This window comes from Leptodactylus fuscus, chromosome 6, assembly GCF_031893055.1.
Source record: "Leptodactylus fuscus isolate aLepFus1 chromosome 6, aLepFus1.hap2, whole genome shotgun sequence".
Taxonomy (NCBI): domain Eukaryota; kingdom Metazoa; phylum Chordata; class Amphibia; order Anura; family Leptodactylidae; genus Leptodactylus; species Leptodactylus fuscus.
The window spans coordinates 797,164-824,947 of NC_134270.1; the positions used below are offsets into that span (position 1 = coordinate 797,164).

The following is a 27,784-nucleotide window of genomic DNA, read 5'->3' on the forward strand; positions in this document are numbered from 1 at the left end:
AGCTGCTGACTCTTCTGTTATACAAAGGCATTCTCTATCGGTAGAAGAGTAATCTGCTGCCAGAAACCATTGCGGCCTCCTCTCCCCAGAACACAAGGATTGGTGCATTGAATTCAAGTTCCTAAAGAAATAAAACGCTTAAATTTTTTTTTTTTTCCATTTTGGGTTTGCAGCCCCAAACCCGCTTAACAAAATGCAGAGACACTTTTCTGTTTTTTCCCCCACTTTTTTCTATTGGGTCCATAGGTTTCTGCGTGCATTGCAGGTTAGGTTTCCGTTCGTGGGGTCCACTTGGGGAAACTCAAATGCTACTGTGAACCTAGGAAGTTGCACAAACACAGTTTTTCTCCATTTCTCCATTCTGAATTTTCCCCAATTTCCCAGTGCAATGTATGGAATATTTCATGGCACCAATATGAAGAATAATTTGTCCTGCGAACATTAAGTCTTCCTACACCTCTGAGAACGTAAAAATAAAAAAATGATGGGGTTCGGAAGGCGGGGAGTCAAAAATGAAATCGCTCAAGAAAGGCTGCTGCTGTTTGTATTGCACTTGAGACAGGGCTCCGCCTGAAACGCGTGGTGCCTAATAAACTGTTGAAGAGTGATCAAGAAGCTTTGGTTTGTGCGTGCTTACTCCCTACCCCTCCATTCTTGCTTGGGTTCACCCTGAGGAACTTCCCCAATATCCCCTTTAATGAATCATATGATGGCATGTTACGGTCAACCCTTAACCTTTAACAATGGTAGTCACGCCTTCACTAGGCATTGGCGCCGTCCCTATTACTTACCGTTAGCTTGTTTGCCATTGATAAAGGTCATGGATTGACCGAACCGTCCGGTGTTACAAATCTGCCGTTAGTCCACCAATAAATACATATTTCGGAGTGCCGTGAGTTTCATTCTCATGAGGATGGTTGCTTTTCTCAAGCACCTTCTGTATTTTCAGGCGTGCCAGTCGTTCCTATCTTGAAGTTTTTTTGAGCCACAGCCAAGAGTGGGTTTAGCAGAAGAGACCAGAATAAGAGCTTACGTTACATTTCCCAATCCTTCTAAAGCCGCTCTTGACTTTAGCTCAAACAAACACGAAATCTAAAACAATAAACGTAGATTTTAGTGAAGTGTGTGGCCACAACCTATAGCGGTATTTCCATTTCAGAATGGTGTTGGTATTTCACATGGGGTTGGTACATAATTGTTGGAGATCGGACTTCTAGGACCCTTACATTGTTGATTCAGTTGTCTTATCCTACATGGTGGGGTCCCGGCCACTCAACTGTGCAGGGGGTCTACCATACCGCTCCATGCAAGTAAATGAGGCCAGCCGGGTTGATGGAAGCTCCGATGTGCAGGGAAATCATAGTAGGGGGCACAGTAATAATTTAGTGCTGAATCTATAGGTCGGACCTATAGTTTGCAATGGGGATACCAGTTTTTAAGGGGTTTTATGGGATTTAGATATTGATAATCGGATAGGCCCTTGGCCGGGTTCCGACACCAGGCAGCTGATACAAGGGGCATAGGACAGGGTGTAGGAGGTCTGTTGAATTTGGTAGTGATTTTGATGCAGATTCTGCTCTCACATTGCATTCAATGGGAGGCAGAGATCAAAACAAGTTGCTGAAAAATTAAGTGTCCTGCTTGATCTTGCCCTGAATTAAGCTACTTGTTAGCTGCAGAACCCGCGGCGAGAGACACTCAGCTAATCAGAGAGGGAAAGCCATGGCCGAAAAATGGTGAGGAATCTGAAGTGGACGTCTACCTTAAAGGAGATGTAGTGTTAAGTACACTTATCCTCCATACACAGGTTACAGGATAAGTGTCCAACTATTGGGAATCCAACCATCAGATCCAGCAGAAATCAGTAGAACGGGAATCCTAAAGTCCCCCTAAAGCTTCCTTGGGAATGGAGCACCTTTCCACCAGCACCAGATCGCAGCCCCATACAAGTGAATAGCACATTGGTCATGCAGTGGTGCCCCATCCACATTGGGGTTTTAGGGGGCTTTGGGTTCCAAGTTCTCCTGATTGTTTTGGAGGTCAGACCCCCAAAGATTGGACACGTATCCCCTACCCTGTGGATAAAGGATAAGTGTCCTTAACGGCACAGCTCCTTTAATTTCTCATTATTTTCCACCCTCTGATTCGGCCATAGCAGAGTTTACGAAGTCACGAGTCTATGGCTCCAGTCACCATGTAGTGGCCATTCTGGGGTACTGCAGCTCCGTTCCATTTGAAGAACGAAATCGCAAGCAATAACAGGACACATTTACTGATACAAGTATTCCAGCTCTCGATCAAGAATGCATTTGAAGGAATTGTGCTCGGGACACATTCTACAATACATTGTACCCAAATCCATTTCCTTCCTTCTCACCTAGACCTTGAATACATTGTGTAGACTTGTCTAATGATCTGGTCGGGGTCACAGACTGTACAACATAATAGATCCCTTGTTGCTCAATTGGAGGAACCCTACCAGCGAAGCTTGGCACCGAGAACTCCCTTATTTATAAGGTTGCCAAATTTGCGAGAGTCAGAAAATGAAGTGAAAAGTGTATTACATCCATAATAGCAAAGCGATGATTAATTTCACTTTCCGGAGGTTCTGCCGTTCGCCGCGCTATAGGATACAGCGCATATTGGCGGAGCAGTGAAAGGAGCAGTGTGGGCTAATGGCTGATTTTCTATGCTGTAAATCATGTTACTCGGCTGTGATGAATATTTCGCCCAGCAAGAGATGTACGTGTGCTGTGGAAACCTGCCGCTGCATAAATATCAGCTAGTAAAAAAAAAAAAAAGTTCTGCTTTCGGAATGCTCTGCATATTATGGACAACAACAGCGGGAGACTATTTTATGTTTTACAAAATTTTCCTTTCAACCTCCTACTGCAATGATGTGTTTTATTCCCCTTTTATAATCACAAATGGCAAATTGTGTGCTCAAAGTGGCACCTTATCACTTCAGGGGCAAAGGCGTATCGTAAAGTAGCTTTTCAGATTTAACAAGTGCAAAAAAGACATAAAACATGTTCGTGTATGCATACATTTACAGGAGGGATAATAGAGGGACAACAGAGTTTTAACAGCACATGCTACTGTTGCTTTAAAGTTACTGTATCAACCTGTGAAGCTTCTGGAGTCTTCAGGCTATTTAAACTCTCTTCCTCCTCAGTCAGGTGCCTGCTATTTGGTTGTTCCTAGTGTGGCTTCCATATCCTTATTGTTTGTGCTAGACTTCTCTGTATAGACCAGGGGTCCTCAAACTTTTTAAACAGTGGGCCGAAGGCAGAGGCACAGACATCGGCAGGTCGCACAGACATCGGGAGCGGTGCCCTCCAATAGGTAAAGTGAAGTGCGCTCCATGGCCTGCCCGAGCTCCCCAGGAGCTTCATTATAAATGCACGCCTGCCGCGTTGTCGGCGGGGCCAGACAGAAGTGCTTGGCAGGCCACATGTGGCCCACGGGCTGCAGTTTGAGGACCCCTGGTATAGACCTTTGGCCTGTTACTGGAAATCACCTTGTCTTCTGATTTTGTCTTTGACGTTACCTCTCGGAACTGACCTTTGGCTTATTATTGGAAATCCACTTTTCTCTGGTGAAGACCTTTTGGGTGTCTGGGATCTATTTCTTTAGCACTGTATAAGGCTTATGTTAGTTAGTTAGTTCTACTAGTCTCTGTTGTCAGTCACTTCCTTCGATTTCTGATATTTGCTCCAAAGACTCTATCACAGCTCCACCGACTCTGACTCTATTTTTCTACAGCCTTGTTCTGCCTCCTTTATAAATGGCTGACAGCCATGAACACTAACTTGTAGACCTGTTCTATCTATATAAATACCAGAGACCAGTTATCATTTCACTAGGATTACCTTGTCTTTAATCTTATCTGTGTTTTCTCTGTCTCACAGGTTATGCTGGCGGCTTCCTACTGGTCCCTCCTGGCCCCTGCTATAGAGATGTCCAGCCAATACGGGAGCTGGGCCTTCCTTCCGGCTGCGATTGGCTTTTCTTTTGGCGCCGGCTTTGTGTATTTTGCTGATATGCTTCTGCCAGCTTTGGTGAGTACAACTATGGGGTCACATACTTGATAGGTGATGGTCAGAAAGAGTACTATGGCTCCTAAGGGGGCGTACACTTATGGTAGTGTGAACCTACCCTAAGTACATACACGCCCTGCTAAGAATTCCGAGAACGAATATGCAAATAGGACCCCCTTGGTGGAAAAGGGGAACTTGCTCTAGCGCCACCTTATGGAAGGCAGCTCCCTATAGATCAATGCATGGTTTTCCTGAAGCCTAGTGGGAATAAAGCCAAGACAGAATATCTCCTTCAAAAGGATACAAGACCCATCCACAGGACAGGTCATGAATAATGCTTAGATGACCCCGTTAATATCAACGATGCCCCCCAGTGACTTTTCAGATCCATCTTACTACAGACCTGTCATAGCTTCATGCCTTGCATTAATAACAGAAGCCATGACACTTTGTACTTTGGAATAAGTTCATCTTATGAACAGCCATTCTTAGTACATAACCAATACCTTGAGGGTTTTTTTTTTTCACGGATTGACAGCGTAACGCAGTGAGTTAGTGCAGGGCGTGAATACATTGGCGGTCTGTCAGCCGTATAACTATTGATGTTTATTACTATTGCTATTATTAGCCTTGACAACATCACATTTTGTTGAAAGGCACGACAGGTTATTCTTACAATCTTCTCCTTCCCGCTGTGTATTATTAAAGCATCTTCTAAAGCGTTTCCGGCCTGGCACCGAGCGGCAGCCATTTCAACAAGCCATGTGCCGGGTCTTGGGCTAGCTCAATGCCAGGCAGGTGCTCGAGGATGGACCGAGCTTGTCATTACGTGCCATTCATAGGGTGATAGAGGGATTAATCTCACTCCCGTTACACAAAAGGTCACGCTCCAGATCGGCTCCTAGACCATTAGCATGCGGTTACCAGGCAGTCCGGGCCGGTAATGACGGCCTCCGACCCTGACGCTGTTGACACTTTCCGAGGGCAGAACGGGTGCGAGAAATGGTTAAGGGTTGCAGCAAGAGATGTTGCTATGTAACTAGGCCAGAGCGGTGGCAGGGCCTCTATCGGGGAAGGGTCTGCGCTAACTCTGTTTGACAAGTTGTAAGACCCCCGGAGGATTGTATTAACACTTCACGTTGCCGCCAGCATTGTGTCTACAGACGTATACAGCGGAGTCTGGGCTTTTGTCGTAGTCTTTTGGTATATGGCCACGGACAAGTGTCTGCATTCATAAACCTGTGATGTCAGATTCGTTCTGACTCCCCCTCTCATCCATATTACATGCATTTACTTATCGAGCTTGTTATAGCCAAACACTGTTCCCAGCTGTTTTGCGGTTTTCAAGAAAAAAACTATGTGAGCCGAAATCATTACATTATTTATTACAGATTCGTACACAAGGACTTGGTCAGCTTTCCTGGTATCCTGAATGGACAAAATGTCTGCTTAAAGGGGTATTACAGTGAAGCTAGAAAACCCAAGGGCAATACTCACTTAATGGGGTTGAGCCGATCTTGAGACTTCAGGATCGTTTTTAAAATCCGATTTTCGATCATTTTCCAGCCGATCCCGATCGTGAAATTTGCTCGATCACCAATCGGGATCCAATCTTTCCCGATCCCGATCACTCAACCCTAATGTTAGTTTTTCCCACAAGGATTGGCCATTAGCCAAACATTGTGGGAAATAACCTCCGACCTCGATTCCCCCGGAAGAAGATCGGGATCGGAATTCCGATCGCGATCGTGAAATTTACTCGATCGCCGATCGAAATCTGATCTTTTCCGATCCCGATCGCTCAACCCTATCGCCTACATTAGGTTCTTTGTTCCAGTGTCTGGTCCCATGCTTCATCCATTGAAGTCACTGACCAGGCCGCAAGTCAAGCAGCTCAGGTGACCACGAAGGTCGATCACTGGCCTCAGTGGTCACATTCTGGGTACTGATGACATATTAGCTGTGACATCACTGGTACCTATCATGTGACCACTGAGGTCATTGATCGGATGCAGCCATCACTTGAGCCACTTCACTTCTAGCACCGGCTATGAAAATTGAGTTCCTGGGTCTTCCCTGTTTCGGAGGAGTGGTGTTCATTCATGTCCACCGCTGGGTCTTCCACCAGTCCTGCATTGAACAGACACTTATCCCCATCCTGTGGATAGGAAGAAGTGTTGTTCAAGGGGCATGACCTCTAACACCTAATGCACCTGACTGAATGTACAGGTCAAGACTCTCCTGAGGGGTTGTGCGATGCTTCATTCCCTTCCAACGATCATAGACCAGGTCCTATCCTCCTCCGTGTCATCGGGACAGAACAGATCGGAAGCCCCATAGAGGTGAGAGCATCACAGAAAACACTCCAATTGTCATCCGAGTGCATTCCATTATAAAATCTCTTCCCTTCCCCCTCGGACAGCCATATGCATAACAGAAGCTCCTGAATTTTGGGGGCAAATGTTCCTAGTTATGCAGTAATACATCCCGCACCCTTGTACATTTGCAGATTTGTTCTCTACAGACGGTCTACAGACCTTCTCCTGTCCGATAGAACCATGAAATAGTAAAATAACCTTCTATCAGCCTCCATGTATTTGTTGTACTTTATTTTCTGTCGCCGTACGGGTATTTTATTTCCATCACCTCTGGCTTATTAGCTCGCTTTTTGTTGCAGTGCAGATCAGGGTGCAGCAGTTTCTGTATATATTTGGCTAACCATCTGTCATGGTTTCCAGCTCGTGTGATCAATGTAGCATCGGCCCCGTCACTCACTCCTTGTAGGGACGTGTAAGGACATCAGGCGGTATTGCCTTTCCTTTGTGCCGTTTCTTTTTTTTCCCCCGGAGCTGCGCACCCCTGCAATCTCTCATACAGATTAGAAAGTCAAGCCTTTGGCGGTCAATCGTTCAATTAACTTCCTCGAGTCTCTTTCCTGCCGCAGGTGTCTGCACCATTGGCCTCCTCGGCTTTGTAAGGGTTAATTGCTGTGTTATACTAATTGTTGGGAGGGGGCTGCCACATTACAAAGTGATCCATCATGTTGCGAGAGCCAGTGACAGATTGCAGGGACATTTGGAGAGAGCACAGTTGGAGAATGACAGATGATGTGTGGTGTTTATCGGAACACTATCTTGGTTGGCGGTAGTCGATGGGTCTGGCGGTCCTGTAACACCATCGCAACGTCTTATCATTAACCTCCGTCTTGTATGTCATGTTGTGAAGGGTTTACTGTACGCTCCTTGTATTTTATGTGGCATGTCTTTCGCTGTTCATTGTATCTTTCTTTATCTGTGTGAGTTACATCATGATCAACTTCTTTTAAGATGTTAAAGGGGTTCTCCAGTATTTTTGATAGGGATGACCTATTCTTAGAATAGCTTGTCAATATCAGATTGGTGGGGGTCTTGTAAACGACTTCCCCACTCATCCATTGGAACTATACAGTCGATGGAGTCAGAATCTGTTGGCTATATCCACTGTACAATGGTTGTGTCCAGTTACCACAGCCTAAAGGGGCACACTGATGATTTTTGTGAATTGTTATATTTTCTGAAGGTCCGTCCCCTCAATAGCAATCCCAATTTCACCTAGTGTGACCTCTTTTTTTTTTATTTTCTAGCATGGGTTGCTGTGCAAACAAAAAGGTCTCCCTCTGCTGCCTTCAGATACTATTGAGAACTACCATGTGACGCACCCCGTTCTTCTACCCTACCTCTTCTGTCAGAGTTCCTCCATGCTCCTCTTCTGCTTCTCACATAGTCTGCTTCCTAATATGTTGCCTATAGTCTCCTGTTTCTTACAGTCAGGTCACCATGTCCCCGTTGCTGACATCATCTTCAGAGTCTAATGTCCAGGAAGGGTCCATGTTCACATTAACTTTGCAGTGTTTTGCATGAATGACTAGACAAGGGTACAGGTACTAGACATGGGTGAAGCATCCGAAATTGACATAGAGAATCTACTTTGATGACTTCCTTTCAATGATATGGGAGCGGAGTTGCAGTAACCCAACGTATATATCATGAATAGGGTTGAGCGATCGGGATCAGGAAAGATCAGATCCCGATCAGCGATGGAGCAAATTTCACGATCATGATCGGTTTGAAAATGATCGAAAATCAGATTTCAAAAACGATCCTGAAATCTCAAGATCGGCTCAACCCCACTCTTTAAGATGGACTTTGTTATTCTATCTCTGCTCCAATAGAACAGAGTCAAAGACGGCTAACTGAAACTCGTGCAAATACAGGGACCCCTAAAAACGCCATGGTGCTTCTAAACAATAGTATGGTATTCCCATCACACAGGATATTCCATAAACTTGCAATATATGTGGGTACCATCTCTAAGACCCACACCTGGAGGTTCCCCAACGTCCATCTTGTGGCCCCTTACAATGGAGAAGTGGCTGCTCATGCGTGGCCCTTGCCTAGGGGAGTTTCGGGAATAGCTGAGGTCCTGTGTTTCTTGTGTATCGATTTGCTGTATGACAGTAGGTTCACCTCATGGCGATGTTACCCTCTCCATACACAGTCATTGAATCTCTGCCTTCAGTCACTTGGCTTTTTCATTCAGTGTATTGTACCGTGGACAGATGCGACGATGAAGTTTCATTAATCTCTCTGATAAGCAGAATGACAGCCCAGGATGACAGACACTGAATGCACTGCACATGGATCACATATGATGCATTCACTATTTACTTGCCTGTCGGTTCCCATTGAGATCGCCATAACTATATTGATGAATGATCGTACCTTGGATAGAAATTTTTCATTGCTTTCACTGCATCTATACATGGAGTTTAATGCAACATGTTTCTGCGCAGAACCAAATTCTTGTGATTTCTCGGTGGAAATGTTTCATGCACCCAGCCGGCACTGCTTCAGTTGTGCCGAAATCTATGGTAATCTAAATATAATTGACTAGAGACATGGGATGGTCTGGGTGTTGCTTTTATTATGTAGATTATCAATTTCAGCCAATCTGAGCAGGTGACCTGGGTGCCTGGGTGTTTTATCCAGTCGTCTTGTGGTCCATTATGGTGGTCCATTTGTCAGTCAATCATCTCTTCTTTCCCTTGCTACTATTTATATATCTGACTGGGGATGACCACACACTCTCTCAACAGAGCTTGCTGTATCACGAAACAGTATGGAATGTGCCATAGCGTGAGAATAATCATACTGCCCTCCCAGCAGACAGAGATGGTACTGACTATAGCTGTCCATGCTGCTCTGCTGAGACACCAGAGGACTGTTAAGAAGGTTAATGAAAGGAGACGCACGCCAATGACTCAAGACCCCATAAATCAGTTATAATAAGAAGACTTACAGTCTCTTAGCTTATTTAGGAGGATATAATAGGGAGATTAACTATGCACTCCTTCCTGTAAGCAAAGAGTGTACTGCCTCTAGCTGTCCATGCTGTTCTATTGAGGCATAAGAGGACCTTTAATGAAAGGACGCTCACACCAATGATGCAAGACTTAGTGGCACAGTAATAATAAGAAGACTTATAGTTTCTTTGCTTATTTATGAGAATATAGAAGGGAGATTAACTATGCACTCCTCCCGGTAGGCAAAGATTGTACTGCCTCTAGCTGTCCAAGCTGTTCTATTGAGGCATCAGAGGACCTTTAAGGAAAGGAGGCTCATGCCAATGATGCAAGCACCTATAGTTTAATAAAGAAGACTTACAGTCTCATAGCTTATTTCAGAGGATATAGAGGTAGAGAATAATCATAGTCTCCTCCCAGCAGACAAAGATGACACTGCCTCTAGCTGTCCATGCTGTTTTTTTGAGACATAAGATGATCTTTAATGAAAGGAGGCTCACATCAATGACGCAATCCCTTGCAGTTTTAATAAAGAAGACTTACAGTCTCATAGCTTATTTTGGTGGATATAGAGGTAGAGCGTAATCATACTCTCATCCCAGCAGGCAAAGATGGTACTGCCTCTATCTGTTTATGTTAAGTGCTGCTGAAGTATCATAGCATTGTTAGCGAAAGAGCATAGAACAATAGAAAAAACAGATAGAGTCTGATCAGGAACAGACGGGAGGTCGCACCGCAGGATGGAAGAGAAGTCCAGACAAAAGACAGGGGAGTCAGGGAAGCACAACATTGTCGCCCGCTCTATAAAGGGTATTACAGTCCTGCAATCAGACATCAAGAGAAACAGGAGCCACTTACAGAATGCCGTAAATGGTTTTGATTTTATGGTTTCTTTGGAGACTGTAACTTTATGTATTTTGCAGCTTTGCAGTTTGTTCACATGATGCAGTAGGATTTCACTCCATATCTCTATGAGCTAAGATAGGACTGAGTAATGAGACATCAGAATAGCTCTGTGATAAGTGTTGAAAACTGTGAATAAATAATAGGAACTGGTTCTGTTTGTCATATTGCAAGGGAATTTGGATGCTGCACGGTATGCCTGCTGTCTTTTTGGAAATACAGGATGTTATATTTTCCCCTGTGTACCATAAATGGTGGTCCACAGTGTGTTACTAAAATATAGCCCTATATATTGTCTTGGAGAGCATTGGATGCATTGTCTTTGGTCCCCTGGTGGTTTCGGGGGTCTGAGCCTCTTGCGATGATATCGGTGACTCCCCATATATCTACTGTAGCCAATGACTGGTGTCAGCTGTCACATTGGATAGTCAGGTACTGTATGTCATCGAAGCAGAGTCAGACCCAGTTCACATCTGTGCATGGGTTAAAGGGATCCTATCATTGGATATCCTTTTTTTCTCCCTAGCACGTAGGAATAGCCTTAAGAAAGGCTATTTTTCCCCTACCTTTAGATGTCTTCTCCACGCCGCTATTCAGTAGAAATCCAGGTTTACTTCGGTATGTAAATGAACTCTCTCGCAGCACTGGGGGAGGTCCTCACAGTCAAACAGCACTGGGGGCATCCTCAATGCCGCGAGAGAACTCTCCAGCGACGCCTCCATCTTCTTCTGGAATGGCATCTCCCTGTGTCTTCTTCAGTCCTGGGTTTCTAGGACTTCTTCTAGGCCTCGGGCAGAGCCAACTGCACATGCCCAGGCCACAAGAAAATGGGCGCCTACACCAGTCTGGATTTCTACTGAATTGGCGGCGCGGAGAAGAAATCTAAAGGTAGGAGAAGCATAGCCTTTCTTAAAGGGGTTGTCCCATCACAAGGATCCTATCTATACTGCTTGTTAATGTGAATGTAAGACTTTTCCTAAATACAGTGCTTCAGCAAAACTGCTTTGTTTGTCCACTATATTACTTTATTCATTTTTTTTTTACACATCCCTTGACTTATCTGGTCATAAGTCAAGTGATGTATCTGCTGCTCTGAGGGGGGAGGGAGGAGGGGCTAAGTGCACGGGAGCACCTGGAGGTGGGGGGGGGGGGGTAGTTTACCCTTTGGGGGAAAGGGACCGCCAATACAGACCCGGCATCCGCCTCTCTATTACAGCGGATGACGGGACGGTTAGACGCCGACACAGATGCCTGCAACATCGCTATGCCCCTGCCCTGCATGAAGCCAGCATCGCTTCTGCCGCTGATGGCCTCATGCAGGGCAGGAGCATAGCGATGTTGCAGGCATCTGTGCCGGCATCTACACTCCCCAGCATCCGCCTCTCTATATGCTGGGTCTGTATTCACATATGCAAAGCCAGCGGCGAGATGCCGCTGGCCCTGCGTGCACGCTCATAGATGGTGAGACCAGTCTAGCCTTCACAATGCCAATACAGACCCGGCATCCGCTGTAATAGAGAGAGGCGGATGCCGGGTCTGTATTCGCATTGCGCAGGCTAGACTGGTCTCACCATCTATGAGCGTGCACGCAGGGCCGGCGGCACCTTGCCGCTGGCTTTGCATATGTAACCCCGCCCACCAATGACGCAACAAAGCCGGAAGACAGAAGATTTTACAGCAACGAAGACTGGTGAGTATGTGATGTGGGAATACCCCTTTAAGGCTATTCCTACATGTTAGTCAGAAAAAAAGGGTATCCAATGATAGGATCCCTTTAACATTATGGGAGTCTGCTTGGGCTTACCTTGAACCGAAACCTATCCGCATAAAAAAGCGTCTACCTAAGGAAACCTGCGGACCCCATAGACTATAATGAGGTCTGTGTGGTTTCCGGTCGGTTTCTGCATGAAAAATGCAGAGAGAAAAGTATTTTTTGCAGCATTTTTCATGCAGAGAGGGGAACGGAATGGCCCGAATGCAGATGTCAACCGGACTCATCTTTCCTGTTCGGAAAATGGATCTGTATGGCATGCCAGTCTGAATGCTCGTAGACCTACAGGATTTTGGTGTGGTAGAGAAAAAGGGTCTTGGGACAGTCATCGTGATGGAGTTAGGCTAGCACCTAAAGCGAGGGTCATGGCTATGTTGGGTTACCAGTATCGATGATAATGGTCACCAAGCCTGGAAATTGGATGGTTGTCAAATATTTTTCCCAAAATACACGTCACTGGGCTGACAGCTGGGGAAGGTTCGGTCCAAGTGGTTTTTGTCACCAGCTGCCTAACTAAGGGGGTTCATTCCTAGTCATATTCCACCGCTAGAAAGACCAGTGATTTCTTAATATTATTTAGACCAGTAATGGTTAAACATCCGAAGAACTTGATACCAGTTCTCGACCTTTTGGCAGGGGAAACCCAAGGGAAAGTATTCCTTCAGACGGTAGGACCTTCAGTCCAAGCGTGGAGATATTTGGGCGTCATCTGTCTGTTTAGATGTGCAAAATGCTTAATATGAGAAAATCTTCGCCTCTCGGCAGCGATGCCCAACACTGTCTCCTGTTCCAGTCTCTGCATCAAAATATGGAAGTATCCATGGCAACCAGCGAGAAGTCCTTGGGATTTGGGAGAAAAGCAAATATCGGTTAGTAACAGGTGAACCCCCCCAAGAGCCGTCTAAACCCCTAATTTTCCTGATATTTGGAGAGAAGTCTTTTACCTTTTTTTTTATATAGTCATTAAGTTCCGAGCAGTCATAGAGGGCCCCTGTCGACAAGCAAGAACAAAAAGTTGCTCTGGAAGCAAATTTTTGCCAAAATTTTCATGGTGTCTCCATGCATGGGATAAGCTACCGTATTTTTTCGGACTATAAGACGCACCTAGGTTTTAGAGGAGGAAAATAGGGAAAAAAAATTTTGAAGCAAAAAATGGTAAAATATTTAATCTATGGGAGTTGTAGTTTTGCAACAGCTGCAAGGCCACATTGACAGGTGACCCTGCAGCTGTACGGTTGTTTTTTTTTGCGGGGCCAGAAGTACTTTTCAGTTATACCATTTTGGGGAATATTTATTGCTTAGATCACCTTGTATTGAAAAAAAAAAACCCGGTGGTTTATGATATATGATTTTCTACTTTTATATATATATATATTCTAGGGACAGGAGGTGATTTAGAACTTTTATTTATTTCATATTTTTTTATATATATTTTTAAAGCTTTTTTTTAAATTTTTTATTTTTACTTTTTTATTCCCCCCCCGGGGGCTTGAACCTGCGGTCACTTGATTGCAAGTCCCATAGACAGCAATACAACTGTATTGCCGTCTATGGGACATTCTGTATATTACTATCACGGCTGGTTAGAGACCAGCCGCAATACTAATATACAGCAGTGACAGGCCTGGGAGCCTCATTAGGCTCCCGGCTGTCACCCGAACAGGTCGGCTCCTGCGATATCGCCGCGCAGGAGCCGGCCTGCAACTTCACAGGTACGGGGCCGGTGGGGACCGGCCCCGGGGGAGAAGGGGCCACCGATACTGACCCGGCATCCGCTGTACTAGAGAGGCGGATGCCGGCGAGGGATAGATGCTGGCACAGGTGCCGAGGCCTGAGACATCGCTGCGCTCCTCTGCCCTGCATGAAGCCAGCGGCGGGGGGACGGAGGAGTGGAATAGCATCACTCCTCCCGCTGCTGGCTTCATGCAGGGCAGAGGAGCGCAGCGAGGTCTCAGGCCCCGGCACCTGCATCTATCCCTTGCCGGCATCCGTCTCTCTATTACAGCGGGTGCCAGGCGCCACATTCGGACTATAAGACGCACCCTTCTTTTCCCCAAAAATTTTTGGGGAAAAAAGTGCGTCTTATAGTCCGAAAAATATGGTATTTGTAGAGTCCTCCCTTGGCCTGTGTGACCGGTCTTCTCCACCGGGTACCAGTCACTTGGGTCTTTTACTGCCTTGACGTTCTTATCATACAAACCATTTTGCCATATTTTCTTGGTACCAGTCTACTTGGTTCTCCCGCTTAGGTGTGGATCTGCCATGTCCTTGGTACCGGCACACCCATCACTCTCATTTACATGCGGATAGACATAGCCTGGCCAAGAAGGTTGGCGTGGTCTACCGCCATCATAGGCTTAATTTCATCCTGTTATAAGAAGTCAATGCATACACATTTCAGCGTGGTTCTTAGTCGTAGCTTAAGTCCCGTTGGGTGCCACCATTTCTGGGTTCTCCATCTTCTCCTTGCTCTTGACATGAGTTACCAGATCTGCCTCCATACTGGGCTCTAGTCCCTTTAATTGACTGTAGATGCCACAGTATTAGACGTAGGAGACCTCGGTAGGTAAGGACATTGCAGTCGAAGGACTGAATGAGCCAACTTTGTTTGGAACGTTGTGTACTATCTGTGAATAATCACATTGACTGAGGAGGGGGCTCAGAAGAAGGTGGATCAACGTTAAGTGCAGCACTTAGCCAAATAAAAAAAAAAAAAACATTTGTGGGACGAGCTTTAGACATTGATTTTTTTTTAGTTTTATTTCCCCGTGGAGAGTTGAGGAGCTGAACACGGCTCGATTTTAGTCTTTACTTCGGTAATAAAGTAATTATTATTCTCTCACGTTCCGTCAATGACGATGATTGATGCCGCACTTTGTTCTTCTCCTCCCTATAAAAAGTGTTACGGTGGACTCTTTATTCGAGGCTATAAATTAATTTATGTGAATGGATGTATTCTCTCAGGTGGATACAGCACATCGCTATCCCAGAGCAGGTTGGATATAGATTAAATACTCGAAAAAACTTTCTTTAAATAGCCTTAAAGGGATTTTCCAGTCCTGTGAGGGCTGGAGGTGGAGGTAAAATAAAATATTGCAGCATTGGTTGCAGGGTCCCGTGCATGCACTTGACGGTCTAGAAGTGAGGGGGCTCACTTAGCCCCATAGAATCATCCTTTCATGTTAAAGGGGTTCTCCTATTTGGACAATTCATAGAAAGGTCCCTTGATAATCATCTGATTGTGACCCTCAGTGATCGCCTGTAATCTGTGGTGAGAAGTGTTCAGCGTCTCTACAGTGACACCACAGGGGAAAAGAAGTATTACAAAAGCTCCCATTTCAATCAATGGCTTGTGTGTATAATGCAGACCACATAGGTCCTCCAGTAACCAATTTCCACTTTGGCCAAGATGGTAAGGGACTTGAACAGAGATCGTCTCTGCTTATTTACTCTGTGGGGTATAGAAAATCTGTATCCCACCCACAGACATTAAGAGGAATGATATTCGAATAAAGAACATTTTTATTTATTTCTTTTGTATTTCTGTTTTGCTATAAAAAAATAGAAGTAGTTACGTAAAGAGGGTTTTCCGGACTCCAAATCAATTTTGCATACTGATGACCTATATACAGGGTAGGTCATCAGTATCTGATCTGCAGCATCTGGAACCTGGACCCTGCACAGATCAGTGGTGGCTGCAGCCTCCGGATGGACGGGTAGCGCGCACTGTTCTGCATCTATCTAGTAACAGGTGTAGTGCATGCATGCACTGTGCTGCATCTATCTAGTAACAGGTGTAGTGCATGCATGCACTGTGCTGCATCTATCTAGTAACAGGTATAGTGCATGCACTGTGCTGCATCTATCTAGTAACAGGTGTAGTGCATGCACGCACAGTGCTGCACCTATCTAGTAACAGGTGTAGTGCATGCATGCACTGTGCTGCATCTATCTAGTAACAGGTATAGTGCATGCACTGTGCTGCATCTATCTAGTAACAGGTGTAGTGCATGCACGCACAGTGCTGCACCTATCTAGTAACAGGTGTAGTGCATGCATGCACTGTGCTGCATCTATCTAGTAACAGGTGTAGTGCATGCACTGTGCTGCATCTATCTAGTAACAGGTGTAGTGCATGCACTGTGCTGCATCTATCTAGTAACAGGTGTAGTGCATGCACGCACAGTGCTGCACCTATCTAGTAACAGGTGTAGTGCATGCACGCACAGTGCTGCATCTATCTAGTAACAGGTGTAGTGCGTGCACGCACTGTGCTGCATCTATCTAGTATCAGGTGTAGTGCGTGCACGCACTGTGCTGCATCTATCTAGTAACAGGTGTAGTGCATGCATGCACAGTGCTGCATCTATCTAGTAACAGGTGTAGTGCATGCATGCACAGTGCTGCATCTATCTAGTAACAGGTGTAGTGCATGCATGCACAGTGCTGCATCTATCTAGTAACAGGTGTAGTGCATGCACTGTGCTGCATCTATCTAGTAACAGGTGTAGTGCATGCACTGTGCTGCATCTATCTAGTAACAGGTGTAGTGCGTGCACGCACTGTGCTGCATCTATCTAGTAACAGGTGTAGTGCATGCATGCACTGTGCTGCATCTATCTAGTATCAGGTGTAGTGCGTGCACGCACTGTGCTGCATCTATCTAGTAACAGGTGTAGTGCATGCATGCACAGTGCTGCATCTATCTAGTAACAGGTGTAGTGCATGCATGCACAGTGCTGCATCTATCTAGTAACAGGTGTAGTGCATGCACTGTGCTGCATCTATCTAGTAACAGGTGTAGTGCATGCACTGTGCTGCATCTATCTAGTAACAGGTGTAGTACATGCACGCACAGTGCTGCACCTATCTAGTAACAGGTGTAGTGCATGCACGCACAGTGCTGCATCTATCTAGTAACAGGTGTAGTGCGTGCACGCACTGTGCTGCATCTATCTAGTATCAGGTGTAGTGCGTGCACGCACTGTGCTGCATCTATCTAGTAACAGGTGTAGTGCATACATGCACAGTGCTGCATCTATCTAGTAACAGGTGTAGTGCATGCATGCACAGTGCTGCATCTATCTAGTAACAGGTGTAGTGCATGCACTGTGCTGCATCTATCTAGTAACAGGTGTAGTGCGTGCACGCACTGTGCTGCATCTATCTAGTAACAGGTGTAGTGCATGCACTGTGCTGCATCTATCTAGTAACAGGTGTAGTGCGTGCACGCACTGTGCTGCATCTATCTAGTAACAGGTGTAGTGCATGCATGCACTGTGCTGCATCTATCTAGTATCAGGTGTAGTGCGTGCACGCACTGTGCTGCATCTATCTAGTAACAGGTGTAGTGCATGCATGCACAGTGCTGCATCTATCTAGTAACAGGTGTAGTGCATGCATGCACAGTGCTGCATCTATCTAGTAACAGGTGTAGTGCATGCACTGTGCTGCATCTATCTAGTAACAGGTGTAGTGCATGCACTGTGCTGCATCTATCTAGTAACAGGTGTAGTACATGCACGCACAGTGCTGCACCTATCTAGTAACAGGTGTAGTGCATGCACGCACAGTGCTGCATCTATCTAGTAACAGGTGTAGTGCGTGCACGCACTGTGCTGCATCTATCTAGTATCAGGTGTAGTGCGTGCACGCACTGTGCTGCATCTATCTAGTAACAGGTGTAGTGCATACATGCACAGTGCTGCATCTATCTAGTAACAGGTGTAGTGCATGCATGCACAGTGCTGCATCTATCTAGTAACAGGTGTAGTGCATGCATGCACAGTGCTGCATCTATCTAGTAACAGGTGTAGTGCATGCACTGTGCTGCATCTATCTAGTAACAGGTGTAGTGCATGCACTGTGCTGCATCTATCTAGTAACAGGTGTAGTGCGTGCACGCACTGTGCTGCATCTATCTAGTAACAGGTGTAGTGCATGCATGCACAGTGCTGCATCTATCTAGTAACAGGTGTAGTGCATGCACTGTGCTGCATCTATCTAGTAACAGGTGTAGTGCGTGCACGCACTGTGCTGCATCTATCTAGTATCAGGTGTAGTGCGTGCACGCACTGTGCTGCATCTATCTAGTAACAGGTGTAGTGCATGCATGCACAGTGCTGCATCTATCTAGTAACAGGTGTAGTGCATGCATGCACAGTGCTGCATCTATCTAGTAACAGGTGTAGTGCATGCACTGTGCTGCATCTATCTAGTAACAGGTGTAGTGCATGCACTGTGCTGCATCTATCTAGTAACAGGTGTAGTGCGTGCACGCACAGTGCTGCACCTATCTAGTAACAGGTGTAGTGCATGCACGCACAGTGCTGCATCTATCTAGTAACAGGTGTAGTGCGTGCACGCACTGTGCTGCATCTATCTAGTAACAGGTGTAGTGCGTACACGCACAGTGCTGCATCTATCAAGTATCAGGTGTAGTACGTGCACGCACAGTGTGATGCTGCAATACCCCAGAAGCACCACTATTAGGAGCGGTGCTGTTCAGCCTTGTCCTTGCACTAGCTTCCGACACCTGGAGGCTTCTGCAATGGCTGATCTGTTTAGGGTCCGGGTGTTGGATCAGCACAGATCATATGTTGATAACCTATCTCATGGATTGGTCATCAGTATGAAAATTAATTTGGGATTGGAAAACCCCTTTAGCTATGGTTGCTAATATCAGAATTAAAGGTGTTTTCCACCACCTTAGAATAGACCAGCAATATCCATGGGGTCTGGCCAATCAGTTGTTTGAGGAGGCCACATTGCTCATGAGCGTTGCGACCTTTCCCATGGGCCGATGACATCATGTTCATTGATCGCATGATACAGTAGCAGCTCAATTGAATGGGGCACAGCCCCTAAGATATGTATTCGGTTAAGGGGCTGCAATGCTCCCAGGTGTCAGACTCCCAACAATCATGTATTAATGACTTATCCCAAGGACAGGTCATCACTGTATGAATCCTGGAAAACCCCTTTAACTGGAGTTGTCCTTTAAATGACAGTGGTGAGGCTGCCGGGCTCTTGGTTACAGTCCAGTCCAGTAAGTGTATTTCAGGCGCAGATAATATTTCTCTTTCTGACCTCTCTTCTTCACTAGGACATAAAAAGTGAATCAAGTCCCGTCCATAGAGACTCATAATCGTTCTGCTTAATGAGTTCCTAATCCAAGGAATGCTATGGGGAACCCGCCTGGCATATTGCGGTCCTCGTACCCTCTGACTAATCCTCTTTACACAGAATTAGATCTAGCCGTTCGCAGAGCGCTCAATTCAGACGGGAGCAGCGTTTCGTGGCGGAAGGAATGCAGCCGAGCTGTCCTAATCTCCTGTTTACATCTCCAGGCCCGTAATCCTGCTCCGCAACTCTTTAAGTGGAAGCTTTAAGGGGGTGACGGTTTTGTATCATCTGGGTCTCGATGGGAAGGATTTGTTAATTAGACGTATTGCCGCCAGATCCGTCCTACGGTAGACGCTGCCTTCCTGGCCCTATAGAAGGGTTTTCTTCTAGGTTGTAAGCTCCCTCCGGGAGGCCGGCCTCGTTACTTGGCGCCTTCCTCCATTTATTTAGATGTAAATGGGTAATTGTACTATAGTAGCAGAGACGTTCACTGTGATGTGCCTATTCTTAATAGGACTTTTGTATATGTAGGGAAGAAGCCGGAGCTATGTGAATAAAGCTTCTCTGCATACACTACGTGTAATGGTCATGTCTATAAGGCCTGGGAAGAAACGAAAGCAATGATCCTGTTGTTAAACAAAGGTACCCCTATTCGAGCTACCAAGAACAACTTGTGGATCTGTCATCACTCTTGATATATCTGTCTTAGTACGTACTTGTATACGCCATTACAATTCCAAAGTGTCTTTTCTGCAACGGCACAACCTGACAACACCGTACTATTACAGCGCTGAGCGTTAAAGGGTTCCTATCATTGGATACCCTTTTTTTCTGACCTTAGAAAGACTATTCTTCTCCTACCTTTAGATGTCTTCTCCGCACCGCCATTCAGTAAAAATCCGGGTTTTCTTCGGTATGCAAATGAGTTCTCTCACAGCACTGGGGGCGGGCCTCAGTGCTCAAACAGCACTGGGGTCGCTGGAGACTTCTCTCGCAGCATTGGGGACCCCAGTGTTGCGAGAGAAATCTCCAGCGACACCTCTATCTTCTTCTGGAACGACTTCTCCCTGAGTCTTCTTCCGTCCTGGGTTTTCAATCTTCTAGGTCTCGGGCAGAGCCGACTGCGCATGCCTGGGCCACAAAAAAATGTCCCCTTACACTAGCTTACTGTGTAAGCGACCACAAGAAAATGGCCGCTTGCACAGCTTACTGTGTAAGCGGCCATTTTCTTGTGGCCATGGGGCATGCCTGAGGCCCGATGGCAGAGCCGACTGTGCATGACTCGAAGATTGAAACCCAGGACGGAAGAAGACATAGGGAAAGGCCGTTCCAGACGAAGATAGAGGTGTCGCTGGAGAGTTCCCCGAGTTCCCGCCCCCAGTGCTGCGAGAGAACTCATTTGAATCCGGATTTCTACCGAATGGAGGTGCGGAGAAGACATCTGAAGGTAGGAGAAGAATAATCTTTCTTAAGGCTATTCCTACGTGTTAGTCAGAAAAAAAAAGTATCCAATGATCCCTTTAAATATAAGCTCAGTGTGACGTTAATGAGCGGAAAGGGGTATTACTAAAATATCCCATAGGTTACAAAATATTTAGGGTTTATCACTTTCACAATTTCATTTCATTGGAAAAAATATCTCAATACAGAAAACTGAAGAAATTGGGCAATGCACAGATATAACCCAACACCCGTATACCTTATCTACAGTCGTGCAACCCCTGAAGTAAGCAACAGCGTAAAAATAAACACTCCGATGAAACCCCTCTTATTATCAACCCTCAACCTCCGCGTGACTCCGCGGCATGAACACTACAAATAAAAAGACAAGTAAGCGATTAAAGACCAAACAGGTAGTCAATGATCACAGTGTGCCACCAATTATACCGCACTATACCGTACCACGCTGCGTATTCATCTCTGCTATCCGCCCACATCACTGCCACCATATAGGATTACTAGCATTGCTCATTCCCTCATAAGCTGCTTCACAGAGCTAATTCCCCCATTATACTCTTATATGTTACCAACAATAATATGACTCTGGCTCCGATCACCACCATAGTAGTTATCAGAAGCGTGTGAGTAGAGTCGCCCGCATGTGAAGTCGACTCTGCTCGCACCCCACGGACATAGCTGACTTGCGCATGCGTTTTACTTTGACCCAGCCGGAAGAAGACGGTGAAGACGTTCCTGATGGAGGCGGCGCTGGAGCGAGTTCTCTCGCAGCATTGGGGCCGCTCCCAATGCTGTCTGAGCATCGAGGACCGCCCCCAATGCTGCGAGAGAACTCATTTGCCTACCGACAAGAACCGGGATTGTATGCGAACGGGGGCGCGGAGAAGACGACGAAAGGTAGGAGACGAATAGCCTTTCTTAAGGCTATTCCTACGTGGTACTCAGAAAAAAATGACTTTCAATGATAGGATCCCTTTAATACCCCACACTGTGCAGGTCAACGGACCGAATTTATCAATGAAGAAGCTGCAGACCCCAGACTCCAGACCCCTTCTGATCTGATAGTGACGGTTTTTCCTAAGGATAGGTCATCCATATCCTGATGTCAGAAAACCTCCTTAAAACTGAGGGAGTCGTCAAAGTGTTGTGGAATGATAAAAGCAGGTTAAAGGGGCTCTCGCTCGGTCACATCGGCACCCAACCATGCCAGAAGAGTAGGCTTTTATGAGTCTCCGTGTTTGTGTCATCCACTTTAGGGTGTTCCTGTTCTTCATAACCCTTTGGCACTAACAACAATTGGCTCCTTAAGTAAACCCCTTCCAGGGGAATGTTCTCCTCCAGTGTTTTCCGAGTCGTATCTGTATTCATGGCACTTGACGCACACTCGTAAGAGCTCATCCTCTAGACATTGTTTATGCGCTCATTTCTTCCTTGACTACATTTTAACATATCTCAATTTTTCCGCCTGTACCTCGATGCCAAGCAGTTACTTTAAGCTTTGCCGTGGTGTCTCGTGGCGTCTTACACTTCCCTCCGGATGTTCATCCTACTTTCACAAGGGATTAAGAAAGTCAATGGATTTCTTATTCTGGGTCTTCGGCAATGAATGGCCCACCATTACTCTCCAGGACTGTGTCTGTTTCTGAGTTCTTCCTGTGTTGCGGTCTTGTGGGTTTACGTCTGACGTTTCTTCCCCTGACACATAGCGGGACCAACAAAGAAGAAGAAGAACGGAACAAATACAAAGGTTGAAAAATTGATGGACTGGAAAAACAGAGCCAAACAGAAGAATTTTCATGGAAGGCGGCAAAAAGGTTGATGGTCGGATAAGTTGTTGGGTCATGAAAATGTGTGAAACGTAGACGGGACGGTCTGTTTTTCATAGAAGGTTTGCGTCCGTCTTCTGTGAATGATGCATGACAAATGTTCTGAGGATAATATCACTCCTTAAGGAGAGATCACCTTCTCAGGCGTATGGAGTCTTACAAAAGCCTTTTTTGCTCCATTGGGGGAATTATGGGAAAAATAGGCAAATCTTTTTTCCAAGCTGCCTCTGCTTGCTGCCCTCTAGGGGTAGCCTCCTTAAACATCATACCCCACTTTTTCAACAAGCCTATAATTAGGGTTGAGCCGATCTTGAGATTTCAGGATCGATTTCAAAATCTGATTTCCGATCATTTTCCAGCCGATCGTGAAATTTGCTCAATCGCCGATTGGGAACCGATCTTTCCCGATCGCTCAAACCTAATTATATATTATGTATACAGTAGGGATGAGCCAATCTTGAGATTTCAAAGTCCGTTTTTCGATCATTTTCCAGCTGATCGTGAATTTGCTTGATCGCCTATCAGGATCCGATCTTTCCCAATCGCCGCTCAACCCTACCTTTAATGCTAATGCGGGGATTAGCCAAATCAGTATGACAAATGGGCAGAAATAGAACATGTCCTGTTTTTTGACACCCCACCTTTGAGATCTGTAAAAAAAAAAATGGAGGCGTGAGTACACCCATAGACTTTCATTGTGTGAATAAGACCCAAAATAACACCAGTGGAAGAAGATAAAAGCTTAGGACCAGAGGGAAGAAAGGCCAAGACTGTAAATCCACCAAGGACTTATTAAAGGGGTTATCCAAGACTATGACCAGTGGCTGTACCAGAGCTTGCAGCTCAGCCCCATTCAATTGAATGACCAATGGACATGATGAAGAGGAAATGGAACTCAGTCCCAGACTCAATGGCAAATGGAGACCTTGGAGTAAGGCATCAAATGAAAATCATGGGGAATTGTAAACCCAAGATTCCCAATGATCAAGTGTCTGAAGAGCTTGTAGGATTTGGGTGTACGCTGCAACCAAGAAAACCAAGCACAGCATTGTGTAGTGGCTTGGCTTGGTATTGCAGCTCAGTCCCATTCACTTGAATGGGACTGAGCTGTGAGTAGGCCATATGACTGATGAACAAGACTTCACATGACCTGTGGTGGAGCACCGCTACAGCTTCAAACAGCTGATCCACAGAGGTCTTTGGTGTTGGACCCCCGATGATGTTCTATCGATGACCTATAAGGATAAGGTCATCCACTGATATTCCTGGATAACTCCTTGCACTCCCTGGAGTAGCTAACATTAGCCACGGCCACTAAATTGGGCTTCCAAGGCAGTGGACGGGAATTTTTGTCCAGTGTTGCCCAGGTCTAGACTGGCGGAGTCTGGTTGGGGGTGGTAGATAGACAGAAGTCAGGATGGAGAGCAATAGCATGTGTCGCCTCTATTACTTCCATAGGAGTAGTTCTGCACATGCTTACTGTGTACAGGCAGCTTGTGCTGATCTGTGTGGGATCTAGGTGTCGGGCCCCCCAGATCACATACTATAACCTATCCTCATCTTCTGCATAAAACCCGTCATTCTCAATAGATTCCTCCCATTGGGAGTTTCCTTCTGCCCTTGCTTTCGAATAAGTCCTGTACATGCGGCAGGTCTCGATGCGGAGCAGTGGGTGCGGTATACGTTTATGACTGGTATACATTGCACTCCTTTACATAGCTGTGCCTGTAATTCCTCGCTCTTGCTGTTAGATTATAGGAGATCAGCTTCTTACACGCTGCAGCTCGCACCGCGCTCTCTGCAAGTTCATATTTCACAGCCTAAATATTTTCCCTGTGCCTTTCCCGTAGTGTGGCGCGTTGGCTGCGCGCTGCTGTGCTCATATCAGCCAAAGCGATTGCAGAAGGCGGATTTAATTATGGCCCCCGGGAAGAGGAGAGGCTGAAATGAACTCTACAGCACACCTTGAGAAACCGCCGGGGTCCTTCACAGCCTGGCTAATTTAATTTGCTTGCACATGGCTGATTTGCATCTGGCCGGAGAGTCGGAGAGGGTTTTTTTTTTTTTATGGGTCTTCTCTTGCTGAAGACATCAGATTTTGCCAACATCGCCGTTATCTTCTGTATCCAATTATGCAGCGAGCAGCTCAGCGGGGAGAAACTCACTGCTTCCCACTGCGCCAATCCCTCACTTGGATGGCGACTTGCAGTTTGGATATCTTCTGTAGGAACATTTCCTTTGAGTAAACAAAGTACGTTTAGCCTTTTAACCCGTTCTGTGCTGGAAAGGACTATTCTTGCCTTTCTGGTGCAAATGAATTTGTAAACAGGTTCACTAATAATACCAAGAGCCCCAATACCATTTTGCAAAATTTTCACCTCTCCACTCATTTAGGTATTCTTATTATACCAATGCTATGGCTGAGGGACAAAAAGTGGTAAAAAAAAATCCTATCCTATCCTATCCTTCCTTTCCCATCCTACCCTATCCTATCATATCCTACTAATCTTATCCTATCCTCCTATCCTCCTACTAATATAATAAATGTCAAAGTTTGGATGTTTGGTCCTCAATCACGCCAAAACGGCTGAATGGACATGGCTGACATTTCACACATACCTCGCTAGTAACCTGGAAGGAAACATAGGCTACTTGATATGCCGCTACGTGCCCAGAATTCCCAACCGCGACCGCCGAACGTATGCTCCGGCTAGGCTTGAGGACCCGAGATGACGTCATCACAGGTCCTTCAGCCGTTCCCGGATTGGATGGCGTTATTGTGTTGGGCAAATCTATATCGGCTGAAGCCGGGCTGAATACGCGCTGAAGAAAATGGCGTCAAATGGACGGTCGGCGGCGGAGCGAACATGTGGCCATGCTCCTGGTCCACACGAGCAGCATTGGGAGTGCCGCTTCGGTTAGTACGACGAGGGATTTCAGAGTTGAAGGGAGGGGGGCAGATGTCAGCAGCTCATGGAACGTGCGGGGTACTTAGATGGGGCTGCGGGGTGTGTGGGATTGGGGGGGGGGGGGGTAGGGGTTCTGGGTGGTGCCGGGGCACCCAAGCAATACTGCCCATATACACAGAAGTAGCAGAGCGCCGACAGCAACTCGCGGATGAAGTCACAGGCAGAAGCTAGTAGGATATAAACCTTGCAAAGAGGGGGACGATATAGTAAAATATTACTTAAATGGAGTCTGTCTGCACAAAGAGAGATAAATAAATCCCGGTATCTTGTAGGACTGTCAGCACAGTTTACAATGATGTATTTCATAGTCAGGATGGCTGCGCCATTCTTGTAAAAATCATCCTTTTATCCCTATGCAAATGAGCTGAAAAAGGCATTGGGTGCAATACCTTCCATCAATGGGCTTTAGGGGCGTTGCTTTCCATCAATGGGCTCCACTATCTTCTGCTACTAACTACTGCTCAGCTCTACCCACTAACTGTACTGTGCATGTCCGATGTCATCCATACAGCGAATGACAGCTCTAAAGTGCTCATTTTGAGTGTTGCAATGGACGTGCCAATCTCAATGGACATGTCGCATCCAAGTCCTAGCTGAGTCTCCTTACCGGACTACCGGGTCCAGTGCTTGGCCGTCTTGATCAGTCTCCTAAAGATACGTTTCTATCTCTCTTTTCATGAAGATATACGCCCCCTGTTCTCAGCACTTGAGATGAGAGTCCGGCCTTCCTCCTTTCCATTCTTCTTTCCTGCCTTGGCTTTCAAGAGGATTAATTTTTGTGTCCTTTCCATGGCCAAATATTTACTGGTATCTTTAATGTCTAGAGATGGATCCTTTGTGAGGATATAAAATACTGACTGCAGTGACGTTGTATATTCTCGGAAAAAGAAAAATTTACTATGGCAGAAATAAAATCAGCGGCGTTGGCCCAAATACCCTGTGATGCCATTTAGATTGGTATGCCTTGTATTACCAGGAATAGTAACAGAGTCCATTTGTCTCCCATTGTTTATTTTCCTCTTCAGATTAATGGATTTGAAGGTATCTTTAGCTCCTCTTTGGCCCCTCTGCCAGTTTTTCACTCCCAGGGTGATGCATTTCCAAGTTTTGATGTTGACAATTTTGTAGACTTCCAGATGTTAAAGTTTTTAGACAGGTTGCCATGCTTAGACTGGAATTAAGCGATCTAAAAATACTAGCCTCTGCCCGCGAACTCGTCTGCGTGTTGTTGCCATCGATGACCCACCTATATTCAGCAAGTTACTGCAATTGATAGTTCGCCTGCTTCGTCGTTTCGGCAGCTCTCAAGCTGTTCTTCTGCAAAACTTGTTCCTCACATCGTGTCTGTGATTGTTCCGGCATCTCAGCAGCTCACTGGGACGCCATATAATGAGCGTGTTGTTGGTGTCGATGATCCGCCTGCTCCAGCGTTTTGCAGGTGTCAAGATGGCCTGTTGCTGAACTTGTTCCTCACACCGTGCCTGTGATTGTTCCGGCATCTCAGCAGCATGCTGGGATGACATATGCTGAGTGTTGTTGGCGTCGATGATCCGCCTGTTCCGGCGTTTTGGCAGCTGTCAAGCTGGTCTGTCACTGAACTTGTTCCTCACACCATGCCTGTGATTGTTCCGGCATCTCAGCAGCTTGCTGGGACGCCATATAATGAGTATGTTGTTGGCGTTGATGATCCCTCTCAGCTCCGCTTAAGGAGAACTCTGTGACTTCTGGCTTCCTTCATAGCTCTCGTTGTTTAAGAATTTTGCAACAAATTAGATTTTCTTTTTCCCGGCATGTTTAAAAGTAGCAAACTGCCAATTTGGATTAAAGGTGTTTTCCCATCCAGTGTGTCAGCACTGCCTGGAGCAGATCGGATAATACACAGATGCTTGTACACAATCCACTGAGGGTTAGCTGAGTGTTTACATAGAAAGATAACAGACCTGGCTTTATCAGAAGCTGAGATAAGAGCAGTGTAATATAGTATGTGAACATAAATTGATAACAGTTATGAAGCCATGTCATTTACCGGGATAAAAAGTAGCCAATGTTTTAATCCAGGTTACAATCTATCTATGTGCCAAATTTCATCCAAATCCGTTCAGCCGTTTTTGCATGAAAGAGTAACAAACACACAAACTTTCACATTTATAATATCAGTATCAGTATAATATCAGTAGGATAGGATATATATACATTTTATTGCATTGGTTATATTATATAGCCAATGCATTATATTTGCAATAGTTTTTTGGTAAAAACTTTGCTCCTTTTGTCTCCTGCCGCCTGCATGTGTCCTCATACATTGCAGTCTGCTCAGACTCCTTTAGTCTGAAATCCATCAGAAAGCTTCT

The 27,784-nt window shown here is 45.8% G+C and overlaps 1 protein-coding gene across 1 annotated transcript in view; it reads left to right on the forward strand.

The window, feature by feature from the left end:
* SLC39A11 (solute carrier family 39 member 11) overlaps positions 1–27,784 on the forward strand; it is a 216,575-nt gene that overhangs the window by 38,831 nt on the left and 149,960 nt on the right. Inside the window, exon 3 of the mRNA XM_075278149.1 lies at positions 3,912–4,061. Within this exon, the coding sequence (XP_075134250.1) occupies positions 3,912–4,061 (150 nt within the window). The remainder of the gene's footprint in view (positions 1–3,911; positions 4,062–27,784) is intronic.